Raw genomic sequence first — 16,735 nt, 5'->3', positions numbered from 1 at the left:
GTCCCTCTGCTGGCTATTGGTGATCTCAGCTATTGACCACTTTACTGTGGTTTGCTCAATTCAGGTAGAAGCACTCTCAACAATGTAATTAGGCTCAGTTAAAAACTTTTGTATTTTTATTTTTTATTTGTTCATTAATAAAATGTATCTTATTATTGTTTAGGCTGTATTTCTTGTTCTGTCTCACACCCTGTTGAATTCCTCAAGTGCTGAGATTGTGCCAAATGAACTTTGAACATTATTGTCAAGTGAACCTCAACGAAGTCAAAGAAAGACGTCTGTAGACCAGGATTAATTAACTAAAATGCTCTTGCTTGTGTATCTTTTGGCATTTACGGCAGTCGTCAATGCAGGCAAGTTAATTTACTGTTTTTCTATTGTTTTTGTTTTATGAATAAGTCCATTGATACATGTGTAATGATCACAAATGAGTTAAAGCAACTTAGGCCAGCATATTTTTTCTATGAATTTCAAATATAATTTTCTTAATCCGTATTTCGTCTCGTTTATCAGTAAAAAATATATATGTATATTTATATATCTAGAATCTTAAGATGTTTTGACACAACTGTATACATTATCTTGTTGTACTTTTTTTTTCATACCCCATTTTCTTAAGCATAAGTTTGCTGATGATGTATGTAGTTCATCTTGGTTAAAAACTCTTGTCTTTATGACTTGTCTTTGAATTCATCTTACACAAACAGAACTATTAGTTTTAACTTCATTTTCATATTATGTCTTAAGTAATAGCTAACTTTGCTTGTTTCCAGATTTTGAATAGGTTTAGAAAAAGTGAAAACAGTGTGACATTCAACAGAAAAGGAGAAATATTAAATGAGAACAGCTCAGGTTTATAATAATGTTTGTGACTTATGAATGAATGAATAAATGCTTGTTAAATCTAGATATTAATTTTGAATATTCTAGAAATTGTCTAATTTAAGACCCTATATTGTGTTCTTGTCCTTGTGTATCCACAGGTTCTCACTCACTGACACTTTTTGCAACATATATAGTTGGACAGACACCATTTCCTGAGTTCAGTGCTGTCCTAATGTTGGATGATGTGCAAATAGGATATTATGACTCAATCACATGGAGTGTTTTACATCGCAGTGTGAGGGATCCAAAGTACCATGATGAAGAGCAAAGTGATGGTGATACTGTTTTTCGTGATATGTATTACGGAATGAAAAAGCGAGCATTTTATATTAAGGAACACTTAAATCACACAGAAGGTGAGAGAGATAGTCTACATATCAGTATTAAAACACACAACATTTAATAACAGATGTAGGTTCTATTGTTATTTCCTTGAACAATTTACATGTAGAAGCAAGAAAGCTACATGTACTAAAAAGAATAATCTTTTATGATAATCTGTTGTATAAATAATGTGAATATGATAATGTGTCTTAAGTTCTTTCCATTCTTATAAAGGTGTACAAGTTCTTCAGAGACTTGTTGGATGTGAATTGTTGAACGATGATAAACCAGGTCCACTTCATTTCTGGGATGGTTTCCATGGACAAAATATGGAGGAGTTCACTTTTGACATGAAAAAACCTGATATTGAGATAAAAATGCCATGGGTGGTAACATGGGACCAACTAAAATGGCTTCGTTTAAGGTTTATGTATGAAAATATTTACCATCCTATTTGCATTAAAGTTCTGAGGCGATATCTGAATTTGAAAAAGAACAATGTGATGAGAAAAGGTGAGAGAATTACTAGAAGAATAAATAGATAAAACCCAAACTGACAATTCATGACTGATGCAAAAAGTTTTACAGCAGTAACACTTCTCATCCTTTCTAGTGAAACCCAGAGTTAGACTCATTAGGAAGATGCTCCCAGACTCACAAGGGCTTCAGATCAGCTGTCTGGCCACTGGTTTTTACCCCCGTCACATTAACCTGACCCTGTTCAGAGATGGTCAGCTTGTGGATGATGATCAGATCACAGGAGGAGAGATTTTGTCCAATGGAGACGGAACTTACCAGATGAGGAAAAGTTTGGTGATCAGTGAAAAAGAGCTACGTGAGGGACATAAATACAACTGCACAATGAAGCACCTCGATCTGGACAACAAACTGGACATTACATTTGGTAAAGAAAACAAAACTCCCTTTTTAAACACAGCACAAATCAGTGGCCACTATTCCAATATCTGTCTGTGGCCTGAAGCTTTCTTTTCTTGTTGTTGTTTATTGTCAACTCACCTTAATTTCAGATATGGATGAATCTAACCCCGGATCCTTCAGTCTGTCTGTAGTTGTCAGTGTGCTGGTGTTCATGTGTGTGGCTGTTCTCATTATGACTGCACTCATCGTATGGAAGAGGAGATGTGCTGCTGGTAATATGTTCTGTACAGTCCAGTTCATTACATCTAATGCTCAATAAGAAAATAAAACCAAATATCAGTTCCTTTAGACACACTTCATGTTTCTGTAACTTTCTATGTATCCCTGTTTAATTGTGTCATTCTTATTTAGAACGAGGCTCTGAGGCGTCACAGAGTAATTACTCCCTTACTCCATGTGAGTACATTATGTTATTATGTTTTACATGAAGTCAGCATATAAAAGCGTGTTCACTTAAGGTTACTTAAAAATATATATAGAAATGAAATCAAAGCAATGTTTTATTCATTTTAGCTTCTGCACATGATGAAAAGGCATCCAATTAAAAAGTCCAGGACAATTTACAAAACTTACCATTTTCTGGAGAAGTGGTGTCCTCCTTGGTCTGCGTTCGTGGAACCCAGCGGTGTGCAGTGTCTGTTGGACTGTCTGCCTTGAGAGGTTGCCACCAGCAGAGCCCAGATTCATCAGGATGGCCTTGGTGGTGATCCTTGGATTCTTTTTTTACCTCTCCCACTATCCTCCTGGCCAGCACAGGTGTCACTTTTGGCTTCCGAGATTTTTCAAAGTGCGGAACATCTTTTATTTTTTAATAGTACTTTGCACTGTAGCCACTGGAACTTCAAAACATTTAGATATGGTCTTATAGCCCTTTCCTGACTTGTGAGCAGCCACAATGTGCAGCCGCAGGTCCTCAGTGAGCTTCTGTCTTAGCCATGACTGTCCACAAACCAACAGCAGAGAGCTTCTGTTTTTCACCTGTTGAGTTGATTAAAACAGCTGTTCCCAATGAATCGGGATAATTAGGACGCTTTAGAATAGCTTGGACTATTTGGAATGGTATCACTTTGGATTTCCTCATAGACTGTGACAGTTTGCAAAGGGTATGAATAATTTTGGACATGCCACTTTTTGTTCAAATGTAAATGTCAATTTTATCTTGGTTTTGTAGAATTGTAATTAAGTTAATATTATATGTATATAATCCTAATGTTAAGTCATTTTGCTTCTTTGGAAGTTTGCTGAGGCCCTCTAGTGGCCTTTGCTCCCTAAACTCCTGCACTATTGTAAACTCGTACAGTCTGTTGATTCTATTATCAGAGTCTTGAGAAACTGTTTAATAACAGTGTAAAAAGATTCAGAAAGGAGACACTTATCAACAATGTAACAGTGTGTACTGTAATATGGAGAATGAATCCCCCAGTATGCCACATTCAACTAGAGACTGTTCGACCCACAACGCCACAAAAAGAGACACAGACTTCCTAAAAAAATGTATAAAACTTGAATAAAGATGTGAATAAGATAATGTCTTTCCTTTCCACACTGTATAACATACAGTTAGCAGTTGTATCAATCCTGTAGTAATAATTGTAGTTTTTTTATTCCTTTTCCTGCCAATGTAATAATTTTATTGCCTCCACAATATATATATATATATATATGCCGAGTAAAACTGATGTCCTTGAAAATAGACCTACATTTGGTCCAGATCTACACTCCTGCTAAGAGTTTCCCCTGACAGTGAAAATGAAAGCCATCACAAAACAGAAAGGGTGCACAGTTATACATTTTTTTGCAAATGGCTAAAACTATTGTCCTGTGTGTTTGCAATTTTTTCATACTTCTTACTGTACACTGGTTCTCCCATTAAAACTTTATGTTAATTCAATACTGTTTCAAAAAAATATTATCTCTCTATTGCCATTAGTTAGTTATGCATAAATGTGTCCTACAAATACAGTAGCTATGAAAAAAAGGTTTACAGGCTCTGTTAAGATTTTAGGTTTCTGAGATGAATGAAGAAAAATATTGTCATCTTTATCCGCTTTTAAAGTGATATCCATGCCAGTGAAATTATTTAATGGAAATAAAAAATGCAATTGTATTTAATATGACATGTATAATGCAGTCATGAAAATAGCTAAAAGTCTTTTAGAACTATATATTACATTCTCTGGAACTGTAATTAAATACATCTTGAGATACAGGTGGTTGCTACCATGGCATAACCCACTTAAATGGCCTGTCTAAATCGGTAATAGCAGGAAATAGTGTTCTATAACAAGATTGTGTTTCGGGGCCATAAATGGACTCATCTTTCATGTTGTTTCTTGTTCTGAAGCTGAAAAGAGAAACAATTTAAAGTTCAGATATTATACTGTAATTTTAAATAGTTTTGTTGTTAAACATGAAAAAAGACTAATATTGTATGGCAAATTCTTTTGATTTCTGTTAAACTGTGGAACTTACATGAAGTAGGTGAATATCCACTTTGATGTGAAGTAACTGGAGCCTACTTTTGAATAAAAGTTATACCAGCATAAAGGTTAATATTACTATGTTGCTTTTCTCTAAACAAATTAAAAAATAAAACTTTCTACAGAACATTTACCAGCAGTACATCTCTTTCTCCATTTGATGAGTGCAGTTATGATGAGAACAGCTACACACATGGACACCAGCACACCGATAATTATAGACAGAGCAGAAGATCCAAAGTCAGATTTTTCCAGATCCTCATCTGTGGTAAAAACCAAGAAAATCAGCCAACAAATGTTTAAACTTATAAAATTTAGATTTGATTTTAATTTAATTTGACTCATATGAAGAAACAACCCTAACAGATTTAGAATGTTACAGCTGGAGTTCAGTATGTTGTCTATATATTTAAAAATTATGTTCTAATGATTGTTTGTTAGTTTTCTTCACCAAACGCAATGTCCAGTTTGTTGTCCAGGTTTAGGTAGTTTGCTGTGCATTTGTAATTATGTTCCTCACGTAGCTCTTCTTCACTGATCACCAAACTCTTCCTCATCTGGTAAGTTCCGTCTCCATTGGGCAGAATCTCTCCTCCTGTGATCTGACCATCATCTACAGGCTGACCATCTCTGAACAGGGTCAGGTTAATGTGACGTGGGTAAAAACCAGTGGCCAGACAGCTGATCTGAAGCCCTTGAGAGTCTGTTAGAGGCTTCCTAAAGAGTCTGACCTTGGGTTTCACTTTAGAAAGGAAGGTTAGAAACAGTAGACAGTATTACTCTGACAAAACTGCTGGATTTTATGCATCAGTTATTTTATATATGGTAATATGAGTCCTAAACATTTTTGAGTTACTTCATGTTTCTCGGTTATATCTTAAATAAAAAGTTAAATCTGGAATTATTTTTGATTGTATGGAAAAGAAAGTTGGGACAATCTGATAAACTTCTCCCAGAATCTTGATTTTTAGGTGAACTATTATTTTTATTTAAACTAATGCTGACTTACATTTTCGCATCACAGTGTTCTTTTCTCTTTCCAGGAATGTCCGCAAAGTCTTCATGCAAACAGGATGATAAACATGTTCATACAGAAACTTCACATGAAGCCATTCCATCTGACCCATGCCTTTTATTCTCATCCATGGTAAATTAATTTGCATAGTTCTTTTTACCACATCAAAGGTGAACTCTTCAGTATTTTGTCCATTAAAAGCATCCCATGAAAGAAACAAACCTGGCTGATCATTGTCAAGCAATTCACATCCAACACGTTTCTGATAAACATGTAAACCTTAAAATAGATGGAAAGAAAACATATTAGTCTTCATTGAAATATAGAATTAAACACGTTTCATGATTATACAATAGCATACGTTGCTTCTTCAATCATAACTGTGACCCTGGACCACAAGAATGTCAGCATCCTGCCCTCTTGTAGTTTGTCTCCATGCCTCTAGAGGTCCCCTATGTTCCCCACTGCCTTAGTTCTTCTTTGTGGGTCCTTGTTAGTGCTATCCAGATCACCTGTGCCTTGTTTCCTCTAGAGTATTTAAGCTGACTATTTTCCCCTGCTTTCTCACTCGGTTTTTGAGTCCCTGCCCTGTGTTTCCAGCCCTGTCTGGCTATAGCCTTCCAAGCTGTCCCAAGTAAGGTGTCCTGAGTTACTATTGTTCTCTGATTTTGTTTTCTCCCCTCGTGGAGTCTTTATTTTTCTCTTGTGAGTTTTTCTTTGTTTTGACTGTTGTTTATACCTCGGCCCGAGAAGAACTTCTGTTGTACTATTCTTGCAAAGACTTTTTTTAAAAAAAATAAATCTTCGTTTCCTGGAATACTGCCTCGAGTGTTTCGTTTGGGTCCAACATCATCACTCCTGTGGCTCTGTGGTAGCATCCTCAACCACCACACCAGAGACCCGGGTTCAAGCCCAGCTTGTGACAGAAAAAACGAGTCACTCATGGACCCAGAGACCCTCAGCTCCAAGGACCTGTTGGCGGTGATTGCCCAGCACGAGTCATCTTATCAGCGCCATGAAGCCGTTCTCAGTCGTCAAGAGGAGCTGATGGGCAAACACTCTCAAATTCTAGCCGATGTGATGGCTTCCATCCGTCAGCTTTTTGAACGGCTCCCTGGTGCTTCACCTTCCTCTGCTTCACCTTCCTCTGCTTCACCCACGAGTTGCAACAGGCCTACTTCAGTTGCGGAGCCCCGACTACCTCCTCCTAAGCCCTTCGCTGGGGATCCTAGTTCCTGCCAGGGTTTCCTCACCCAATGCTCCCTGACCTTCGAGCTCCAGCCCTCAAGTTTTCCTACAGACCGCTCCAAGATTGCTTACATAATTACCCTTCTCTCAGATAAGGCGCTCTCCTGGGCCTCGGCGGTGTGGCAATCTAAGGATGCCTGTTGTGAGTCCTACGCGGCCTTTGAAGAGGAGTTCAAGCGAGTCTTTGATCATCCAGTCAGTGGTCGGGAAGCTTCCAAGCGCCTACTTACCCTCCATCAGGGTTCCCGCAGCACTGCAGACTTCGCCATTGAGTTTCGGACCATCGCGGCAGGGAGTGGATGGAACAATGAGGCACTGATGGTCTGCTTTCAGGGAGGGTTGTCCGAGCCTCTTCAAGATGAATTAGCCACCCGAGAACCAGCTACTGATCTCGAGTCCCTCATTGCTATGGCCATCCGCTTGGACAATCGCCTGAGAGAGCGGAGAGTGGCTCGGCGCAAGGCGTCTCAATCCCAAGTTCCTTTGAGCAGGTCTGTTTCCCCAGTCCGCCTTCCTGCATCCAGGGCTTCTCCAGCCCCTGAACAGCCCTCTGATTCCCAGGAGGACATGCAGTTGGGTCGTTCCAGGCTCTCTCCTAACGAGAGGGAACGTCGCATGAGGGAGCGCCGTTGCCTCTACTGTGGTGCTTCCGGCCACTTTCGCTCCACTTGTCCCGAGCTCTCGGGAAACGGATGCCCCCGCTCAGCTACAGGAGGACTGTGATGGGGAAAATTAGAGCTCCTCCTGCTAATGCTGTCTTAGCTGTTCCAGCCACTCTGTCCTGGGAGGGCCACCAGCATCCGGTCCAGGCCATGATCGATTCTGGCGCTGCAGGTGACTTCTTGGATCTATCTTTGGCTAAGAAACTTGGGATCCCTACCCAACTACTTCCTCATCCCCAGGCAGTTACAGCACTGGATGGCAGACCTCTGGAACCAGGGAGAGTAACAGAGGCCACTCAGTCCCTGCAACTTACTATCCTTCAACACCAGCAGGAGGAGACCTTCTATCTGATTGACTCTCCCGAGTATCCTGTTATCCTGGGCCACCCCTGGCTGTGCAGACATAATCCTCAGATCGACTGGTCCACCGGCACCATTCTGAGCTGGGGTTCACCCTGCCATCTCACCTGCCTACTTCAGAGTCCCTCAGCCCCTAGTTCCGTATTTCAAGAGTCTGTCGACCTATCTCGAATCCCCAGAACCTATCATCAGTTCAAGGCAGTGTTCAGCAAGTCCCGGGCCACCTCCTTACCACCTCACCGCTCTTACGATTGTGCCATTGACCTCCTCCCTGGTTCCTGCCCTCCTAGGGGCCGTATCTTCTCCTTGTCTTCCCCCGAGCGCACTGCAATGGATACCTACATTAAGGAATCCTTGGCAGCCGGCATCATTCGTGCCTCTACTTCTCCGGCTGGAGCAGGCTTCTTCTTTGTAGGAAAGAAAGATGGGGGCCTTAGGCCATGTATTGATTACCGAGGTCTTAACAAAATCACAGTTCGGAATCGGTACCCCCTTCCTCTCATGGCCACTGCCTTCGAACTGTTACAAGGGGCTTCCATTTTTACTAAACTGGATCTACGCAACGCTTACCATCTCGTGCGGATCCGGCAGGGGAACGAATGGAAGACGGCCTTCAACACCCCCACAGGCCATTATGAGTATCTGGTGATGCCGTTCGGGCTCACCAACGCCCCTGCTGTATTCCAGGCACTGATTAATGATGTTCTACAGGACATGCTCAATCTCTTCGTCTTCGTATATCTTGACAATATACTCATTTTCTCGGGATCATTGGAGGAGCATGAAGGTCATGTCAGCAGGGTCCTCCAGAGACTTCTTGATAACCATCTCTACGTGAAACCCGAGAAATGTGAGTTTCATGTTACCCAGGCTCAGTTTCTCGGGTTTATCATCACTCCCGGCCATGTGGAGATGGACCCTAAGAAAGTCGAGGCCGTTCTCAACTGGCCCGTTCCCTCTACGGTTAAAGAGGTTCAGCGCTTCATCGGCTTTGCTAACTTTTATAGGAAGTTCATTGAAAGCTTCAGCTCTGTGGTGGCCCCATTGACTGCGCTGACCAAGGGAGGAGGAATCAAGATCCACTGGGGTCCGGAAGCAGCGGGAGCCTTCCAGGATCTCAAGCGTCGCTTCACTTCCGCTCCAATTCTCTCGATCCCTGACCCAGAAAGACCTTTCATGGTGGAGGTGGACGCCTCGGACGTGGGCGTAGGAGCCATCCTATCACAAAGGGGTGAGGATGGGAAATTACACCCTTGTGCTTTTATGTCTCGTCGCCTGTCAGATGCCGAGCGCAACTACCACGTGGGGGATCGAGAGTTGCTTGCGGTAAAACTCGCCTTGGAGGAGTGGCGCCATTGGCTTGAGGGGGCTCAGCACCCTTTCCAGGTTCTCACGGACCACAAGAACCTGGAATATCTCCAGCAGGCCAAACGTCTGAACCCTCGGCAGGCTCGATGGTCCTTGTTTTTTAATCGTTTCCACTTTCTTCTGTCTTACAGACCCGGCACCAAGAATGTCAAGCCGGATGCCCTGTCCCGAGCCTACTCCCCCGAGACACAGGAGAAATCTTTGGAATCTATTATTCCGAGGTCTAGGATCGTCGCACCCCTTCAGTGGGAATTGGAGAGGGTGGTGCGAGAGGCTCAAGCCCAAGATCCTGACCCAGGAAACGGTCCTGCGGGATGCCTGTATGTACCTCTATCTGCCCGGGCCCGGGTCTTGCAGTGGGGTCATGAGTCTCCCTTGACGTGCCATCCGGGTACTGCTCGCACTCTTGATTTTCTCCAGCGGCGGTTTTGGTGGCCTTCCATCAAGGAAGATGTTAAGGGCTATGTGGAGGCCTGCCCCGTGTGCAATCAGGGAAAGTCTATACATCAGGGACTGCTCCATCCCTTACCTGTTCCCTGTAGGCCATGGTCTCACCTTTCTTTAGACTTTGTCACGGGACTCCCACCGTCCCAGGGCAATACTGCCATCCTAGTGGTTGTGGACCGGTTTTCTAAGGCCGCCCAGTTCATTCCCCTGTCCAAGCTGCCTTCAGCTAAGGAGACAGCTGAGCTTCTCATTAACCATGTCTTCCGTGTATTTGGAATTCCCCTGGATATTGTCTCTGATCGAGGGCCCCAATTTTCATCCAGGTTCTGGGGAGCCTTCTGCAAGCTTATTGGGGCCACTGCCAGCCTATCATCCGGGTTCCATCCTGAGTCTAATGGTCAGACGGAACGGATCAATCAGGATCTGGAAACCACCCTGCGGTGTATGGCGGCCAACAACCCCACCTCTTGGGCTACCTACATCATGTGGGCTGAATATGCCCACAACACCCTCAAGTCCTCAGCCACTGGATTATCCCCCTTCGAATGCCAGTTCGGGTATGCCCCCCCATTGTTTCCTGAGGAAGAGACACAGGTTGGTGTTCCCTCGGCCCAGCGTTTCATCCAACGCTGTCGGCAGACCTGGAGGAAGGCTAGGCGTACTCTTCTTCAGACCTCCCAGAGATATCAACGTCAGGCTAATCGCCGCCGCCGGACGGCCCCTAATTTCCGAGCCGGTCAAAGAGTCTGGTTAGCCACCAAGAACTTGCCCCTCCGGGTCGAATCAAAGAAGCTCTCCCAGAAATTCATCGGCCCATTCCGCATTGCAAGGAAAGTCAATCCTGTTTCCTATCGTTTGTTTCTTCCCCGTTCCCTTAGAATTAACCCCACGTTTCATGTCTCATTATTAAAACCTGTCTTGTCTTCTCCCTTTGCTCCCCCACGCAGACCCCCTCCACCTCCCAGGATCATCGACGGCCAGCCGGCCTACACGGTCCACCGGATACTGGACTCCAGGAGGGTCCAGAATTCACTGCAGTATCTGGTGGACTGGGAGGGCTACGGGCCGGAGGAGCGCTCCTGGGTTCCAGCCAAAGACATCCTGGACCCAAGTTTGATCCGGGAGTTTCGCACCCGGAGGCCTGGGTGTCCTGGAAGGAACGTCAGGAGCCGTTCCTAGAGGAGGGGGTCCTGTCAGCATCCTGCCCTCTTGTAGTTTGTCTCCATGCCTCTAGAGGTCCCCTATGTTCCCCACTGCCTTAGTTCTTCTTTGTGGGTCCTTGTTAGTGCTATCCAGATCACCTGTGCCTTGTTTCCTCTAGAGTATTTAAGCTGACTATTTTCCCCTGCTTTCTCACTCGGTTTTTGAGTCCCTGCCCTGTGTTTCCAGCCCTGTCTGGCTATAGCCTTCCAAGCTGTCCCAAGTAAGGTGTCCTGAGTTACTATTGTTCTCTGATTTTGTTTTCTCCCCTCGTGGAGTCTTTATTTTTCTCTTGTGAGTTTTTCTTTGTTTTGACTGTTGTTTATACCTCGGCCCGAGAAGAACTTTTGTTGTACTATTCTTGCAAAGACTTTTTTTTTTAAAAAATAAATCTTCGTTTCCTGGAATACTGCCTCGAGTGTTTCGTTTGGGTCCAACATCATCACTCCTGTGGCTCTGTGGTAGCATCCTCAACCACCACACCAGAGACCCGGGTTCAAGCCCAGCTTGTGACAAAGAAGTACTGAAATATTTGTAACAATAGACAAAAAATATATTGTATGGGTCAAAACGATTGATTTTTCTTTTATGCCAAAATAATATTAAGTAAAGATCATGTTCCATGAAGGTATTTTATTATTTCTTACAGTAAATATATCAAAACTTAATTTTTAATTGGTAATATGCATTGCTAAGAACTTCAAAGAACTAAGAACTAAGATTTTCAGATAGTTGTCTCTTGGCCTATACTTAATATTGTCCTACTGTATACTAACAAGCCATACATCAATGGAAAGCTTATTTATTAATCTTTCATGTAGTGTATGATTCTCAATTTGAAAAAAAATTGACCCTTATGACTGTTTTGTGGTCCTGGGTCAAAATTCAGCTTATAAAAGGAGCTTGTGTTGGCAAAAATGAGAGGATGCACCAAAAACACATAAAGGAATCTCTTAATCTTACATTTTTGATTGCTGGTAAAAACAAAATTTATAGGGTTGCACTTACCATCTGTGCAATTTTGGTGGTCCTTGAGATAAAATGTTCGATCTTTCATTAAGTCGTATACATCACTGAATATACTACCAGCACCATTGTCATCGCTTGAATTACTCTGACTGCGGTGGACAGCTTTCAATGATACTCAGTCATAGTACATCACTTGCACATCATCTAACATCAGCACAAGAGTGAACTCAGGAAACTCTGTCTGTCCAGCAATGTATGTGGCGAAAACCATCAGTGAATGAGAACCTGTGAGAACACATAAGGGTACAATTTTCTGACTAAACAGACAAATTACAACTTACTAACTACATGATTTGCTCATTTTGCATATGATTGATTAGAACTGCTCATTTCGGGTCCCCAGTTCTCAGCTCTAGTCCTGTTCCAGTGGCAGTCCTGAAAGCCAGAGGCAAAACCTTAAATTTAATCCTAGCTACAATTGGGAATCCCGTCACAACTGACTCAAAGCCACACCAATAGAAAATTGCAGAAGGCTGGAAATTACAAGAGTTTGGTTGAGGAGCTGTGTCGAATACTGCATAGAAGAAGGGTTTGATTTAAAAAAAAAAAAAAAAAAGTATTTAGTTACCACTTGTACACTTGAACCCATCTTTCATACCATAGTGGGCTCAAGTGTACTACAAGTGGTAGTACCTACCCTTCCAAAAATAGTTTGGTTCCGTCAGTCTTTTCTGCTGCATGTTCTAAAACTGCTTAGATTAATGCAATTGTAGATAAACAATAAAAAATCCAAAACAAAAATATGCTCCCCAGAACAGAATGCTAGGAGTATATAGAAATAATAAATAATCGAATTATAATCCTGAATTATCCAGGACACTCCTGTGAAATAGATTTTTACTCTGGGAGAGTCTTGGTTGAATAATTGTTAAATAAAAAAAATAATAAAAATTTAAATAAAAACATCACTGTAAAACTTTTTAAAAATATGTTCTTAAGCTAAACATTCCTTAAAACTTAGTTCCCTTTTTTGTATGCATAAAAAAACTATAAACTGACCATATTCAGATTAAATATGTACTAAACATGTTGGAACAAACAAAGTTTTTAGTAAATAAAGATATCACTGAAACTTTCATTTGATTTGCTATTGAGACATTTAGTTTATGGAATCTAGCTAGAGACTGAAATAAAGTTGCCCAAGATAACCTCTCGTGCCCCAGAATAGCATGGGGGCCATACACATCATGATCACAAGAATAGTGGTAAACTGACTTACCTGCATTAACAGCTGTCAAATATGACAAAAGACACACAAGAGACTGCATTCTCTCAGTAAATGAATCCCTGCACTTTAGCGTATGTAGATTGGGTATGATCTTGTTGAGGTTTACAGCCTTCCAACTACAAATCAAAGTAGTCACTTGAGCTAATGTTTGGAATTCTTTGCTGGTCTTGCCGGTCTTTCCAGTCTAGGTTAAACAAGTGAGATATGCTCAATATCTCATTGTTGTAGCCTACATTTTAAATAATAATTTTAGCTGTTTATGTTTATGTTTAATCATTTCATATTTTTTGTAATAAAATCTGTATTACAAAAAATATGAAATGATTTAAGAAAATCATGGATGGATGCAATCATGACAGACTATTTAACGGTGGCCTCCACATTTGGAGTCCCAGTGAAAATGAGATGGTGCCCCTTTGGTGCACTACACAAAGTCTGTGTATATGGAGCAGGGGTACTGATGCTACCTGAAGACGCTGGATGTCAGTATAACACCAGGTTGACGTTGGACATGATGTTGGACAGTTGTTGCATTTTGGTTGAAAATGAAAATCGGGTTGACGTCAGTGTTTGACATCAGTTTAATGTTGGATTTTGGTTACACAGCCTAAAAACAACAAAATATCAATGACAGCTGATGTCGATATTGGACATCAAATTAACATTTGGACATTGCTTGTGGTGTCCCCCAGGGGTCAGTATTGGGTCCAAAACTGTTTTTACTGTATATCAATGATATATGCAACATTTCAAAAACATTAAGAATAGTATTATTTGCAGATGACACTAGTATTTTCTGTTCTGGGGGAGATTTACATGAACTACTTGGGAGGATTTCTTCTGAAATGTGCAAACTAAAAATGTGGTTTGATAGAAATAAATTATCATTAAACTTAAGTAAAACCAAATTTATATTATTTAGTAAATGCAATAAGAATATACAGGTACAGATACAAATAGATGGGGTGGGCATTGAAAGAGTAAATGAAAACAAGTTTCTTGGGGTAATAATTGATGATAAATTAAACTGGAAGTCACATATAAAACATGTTCACAGCAAATTGTCAAGGAGTATTTTTGTCCTTAGTAAAGCAAGACACATTCTGGACCACAAATCACTCCACATTCTTTATTGTTCATTGATTTTACCATATTTAAATTATTGTGCAGAGGTTTGGGGCAATACTTATAAATGTTCAATACAATCATTATGCATATTGCAGAAAAGAGCTATAAGAATAATTCATAATACTGGTTACAAAGATCACACAAATTTACTTTTCTTAAAATCAAAAACATTAAAATTTATTGACCTGGTTCATTTTCAAACAGCACAAATCATGTATAGAGCAATACATAAACAACTTCCTGGAAATATACAAAAACTATTTTTTCAAAGAGAGGGGGGTTATAATCTGAGAGGGGAGTTAAATTTTAAACATCAGCGGGTACGTACAACAATAAAAGGTTTTTGTGTTTCTGTTTGTGGAGTGAGGCTGTGGAACAGTTTGGGTGTGGAGCTCAAGCAGTGTCCAAGCATGATCCAGTTTAAGAAGCGGTACAAACACATGGTTTTCACAAGGTACAGGGAGGAGGAAGGGATTGAGCAATCGGGTGTTTTTTTGTAAATAATTATTGTATTTGTTTTCTTAATTTATTCATGTTTTATGTTTTGTAGATAGGTATTATGTAAATATGTGTATTAGGGAAAACTGATTGTTATTGAATAATGGAGAAGGGGTAGGTTTTAATAAGCTTAAGCTTCATCCTACTCCTTTTTGGACATATTGGTTTCATATTATTATTATAAATTGTTTGGTTTGTTTGTCTTTTTACTTTCTTATTTTCTCTCAGTTTAATTTCTTGTTACTTGTTTTATGTTTATGTTCGAAATAAAGCATTATAAAAAAAAAACAAAAAAAAAAAACATTGACATTAGACATTGAATTGACATAGAATTTGACATTGACATTTAATTGACATACAACGTTGCAACGTTCACTATAGGTCAAAGCTGCACATTGACTACTCTAAAATATACCCAAGTTTCATTTCTTTTTATACAGATTTATTTTTGGCATTTTTGCCTTTTATTGTGATAGGACAGATCAGAAATGACAGGAAGCGAAGTGGGAGAGAGATAGGGGCAGGATAGGGAAAGGTCCTCGAGTCGGGATTCGAACACAGAGAGAAGGGTCTGGCTGCAGACCGTGGATGCGAGTGGAGCTCCACTCAAGAGCGGAAATACGTCACCTCCACTTCCGACGCAAATTACTTTATTATTGTTTAATCTTTCGTTTTGTATTATTTATAGTTACATATACATGCACGTAATATTTACATTTTCTGTACATTTTATCGTTAAAACGTTTACCGTGGCAAATTATATATGTATATAATTATATATTTTAGAAAGTTAATTTATTAAACATCTTAATCACAATTTGTATTTTAAACAAAATAACAACATGTACATATCACAGTAAAATAATGTTTTCCACAATGTTTAATTTAATTCCTTTATTTCAGACTCTTAGGTCCATATCAACAAAAGTAACAAAATATAGATAATACATAAGATAATACAAACATAAAATACACATACATCAAAACCTTTGAAAAACACACAAACATTCATGCCAACACTTTCGATACCAGAAGTACTTAGGATCACTTAATTTAAGGGTTACTTAGAAAAAATGTAATTTAATTTCTAGAATTATTAAATAGACACATACAATTGCAAATATTTTAATCCTTAACAAAGCGTAAATATTATTTTATAGCCTACCAAACCATAGGTATATTGCCGCCTTACAGGTGGTGTCGAAGCCGAGAAATCCATCTTTAAATCATGCATTATTTCTAATTGGGAAGCAGGAAAAATCCTAATTTCAAGTTGTCTGCAAGGCAGCATTGCGCCTATGTAAACTTTCACAAAACTAACATTGAAATTTCACAAGTAGTTTTGTTATGATATGATAACCTCGTTGTAACTCGCTAATGTAGCGATGCTAAATTATAGTGACTGCTTCGTATTCTGATTCAAAGAAGGCAAACCTCTTGGGCAGGTTTTAAGTGTCATTTACCATAATATGAATAAATAGTAGTTTTGCGCATGGTCATTTTGTAGTAATCCCCGCTTCACAAGCACTTATAATTAATAAAATTATTAGTCAATATTCTTAATTTATTTTGATCATATGCATACATGAACCATGCTTATAGCTACTTTTATAAGTTTATTTACAGATTAATTCATTTATACCTTGTGTAAGTAAAATTAAAATTCTATTTGTTTATTTCTTATGGTTTTCGTAGCACAAATTGAATTATTTTATGAAACTGTGTAAAAATCGCTTGGACATCTGGGACGCGAAAGCAACTTTTTCCACCTTTGACCGCAAGATGTCATTAGTGTGCAACGTGTTGAAAAGCTTCGAGTAATGTACCTTTTTACGATACACTTAAGGGGAAAGCCTCAGTGCTTCGAAAAGCTTCATTTTCCCATCACTACTAAATTAATAGGCTACAATAAAAAATAAAATTA

General features: G+C 40.0%; 1 protein-coding gene and 1 pseudogene across 1 annotated transcript; one reads left to right on the top strand and one right to left on the bottom strand.

Annotated features, from left to right (window-relative positions):
• The first annotated feature begins 249 nt into the window (after positions 1 to 249).
• On the top strand, positions 250 to 4,290 carry LOC141283574 (major histocompatibility complex class I-related gene protein-like). Its single transcript, XM_073816874.1, has 7 exons — positions 250 to 353; positions 984 to 1,241; positions 1,444 to 1,722; positions 1,823 to 2,113; positions 2,238 to 2,360; positions 2,500 to 2,544; positions 2,662 to 4,290. Exons 1-7 carry the CDS (start codon positions 305 to 307, stop codon positions 2,691 to 2,693), a joined length of 1,077 nt encoding a protein of 358 aa, XP_073672975.1. The 5' UTR covers positions 250 to 304; the 3' UTR covers positions 2,694 to 4,290.
• On the bottom strand, positions 3,845 to 12,174 carry LOC141348534 (major histocompatibility complex class I-related gene protein-like; annotated as a pseudogene).
• Positions 12,175 to 16,735: the final 4,561 nt, after the last annotated feature.

Source organism: Garra rufa, chromosome 13, assembly GCF_049309525.1.
Source record: "Garra rufa chromosome 13, GarRuf1.0, whole genome shotgun sequence".
Lineage (NCBI taxonomy): Eukaryota > Metazoa > Chordata > Actinopteri > Cypriniformes > Cyprinidae > Garra > Garra rufa.
The sequence above is the reverse complement of the archived record's forward strand: the minus strand, read 5'-3'. Positions and strand labels throughout refer to the sequence as shown.

Bases quoted from the DNA above. Each gene is read 5' to 3' on its own strand.
- LOC141283574 (XM_073816874.1), top strand. From the start codon at position 305: ATGCTCTTGCTTGTGTATCTTTTGGCATTTACGGCAGTCGTCAATGCA. The intron at 2,361-2,499 runs GTAATATGTTCT...ATTCTTATTTAG, and splicing joins GAAGAGGAGATGTGCTGCTG to AACGAGGCTCTGAGGCGTCA. The intron at 2,545-2,661 runs GTGAGTACATTA...TATTCATTTTAG, and splicing joins TAATTACTCCCTTACTCCAT to CTTCTGCACATGATGAAAAG.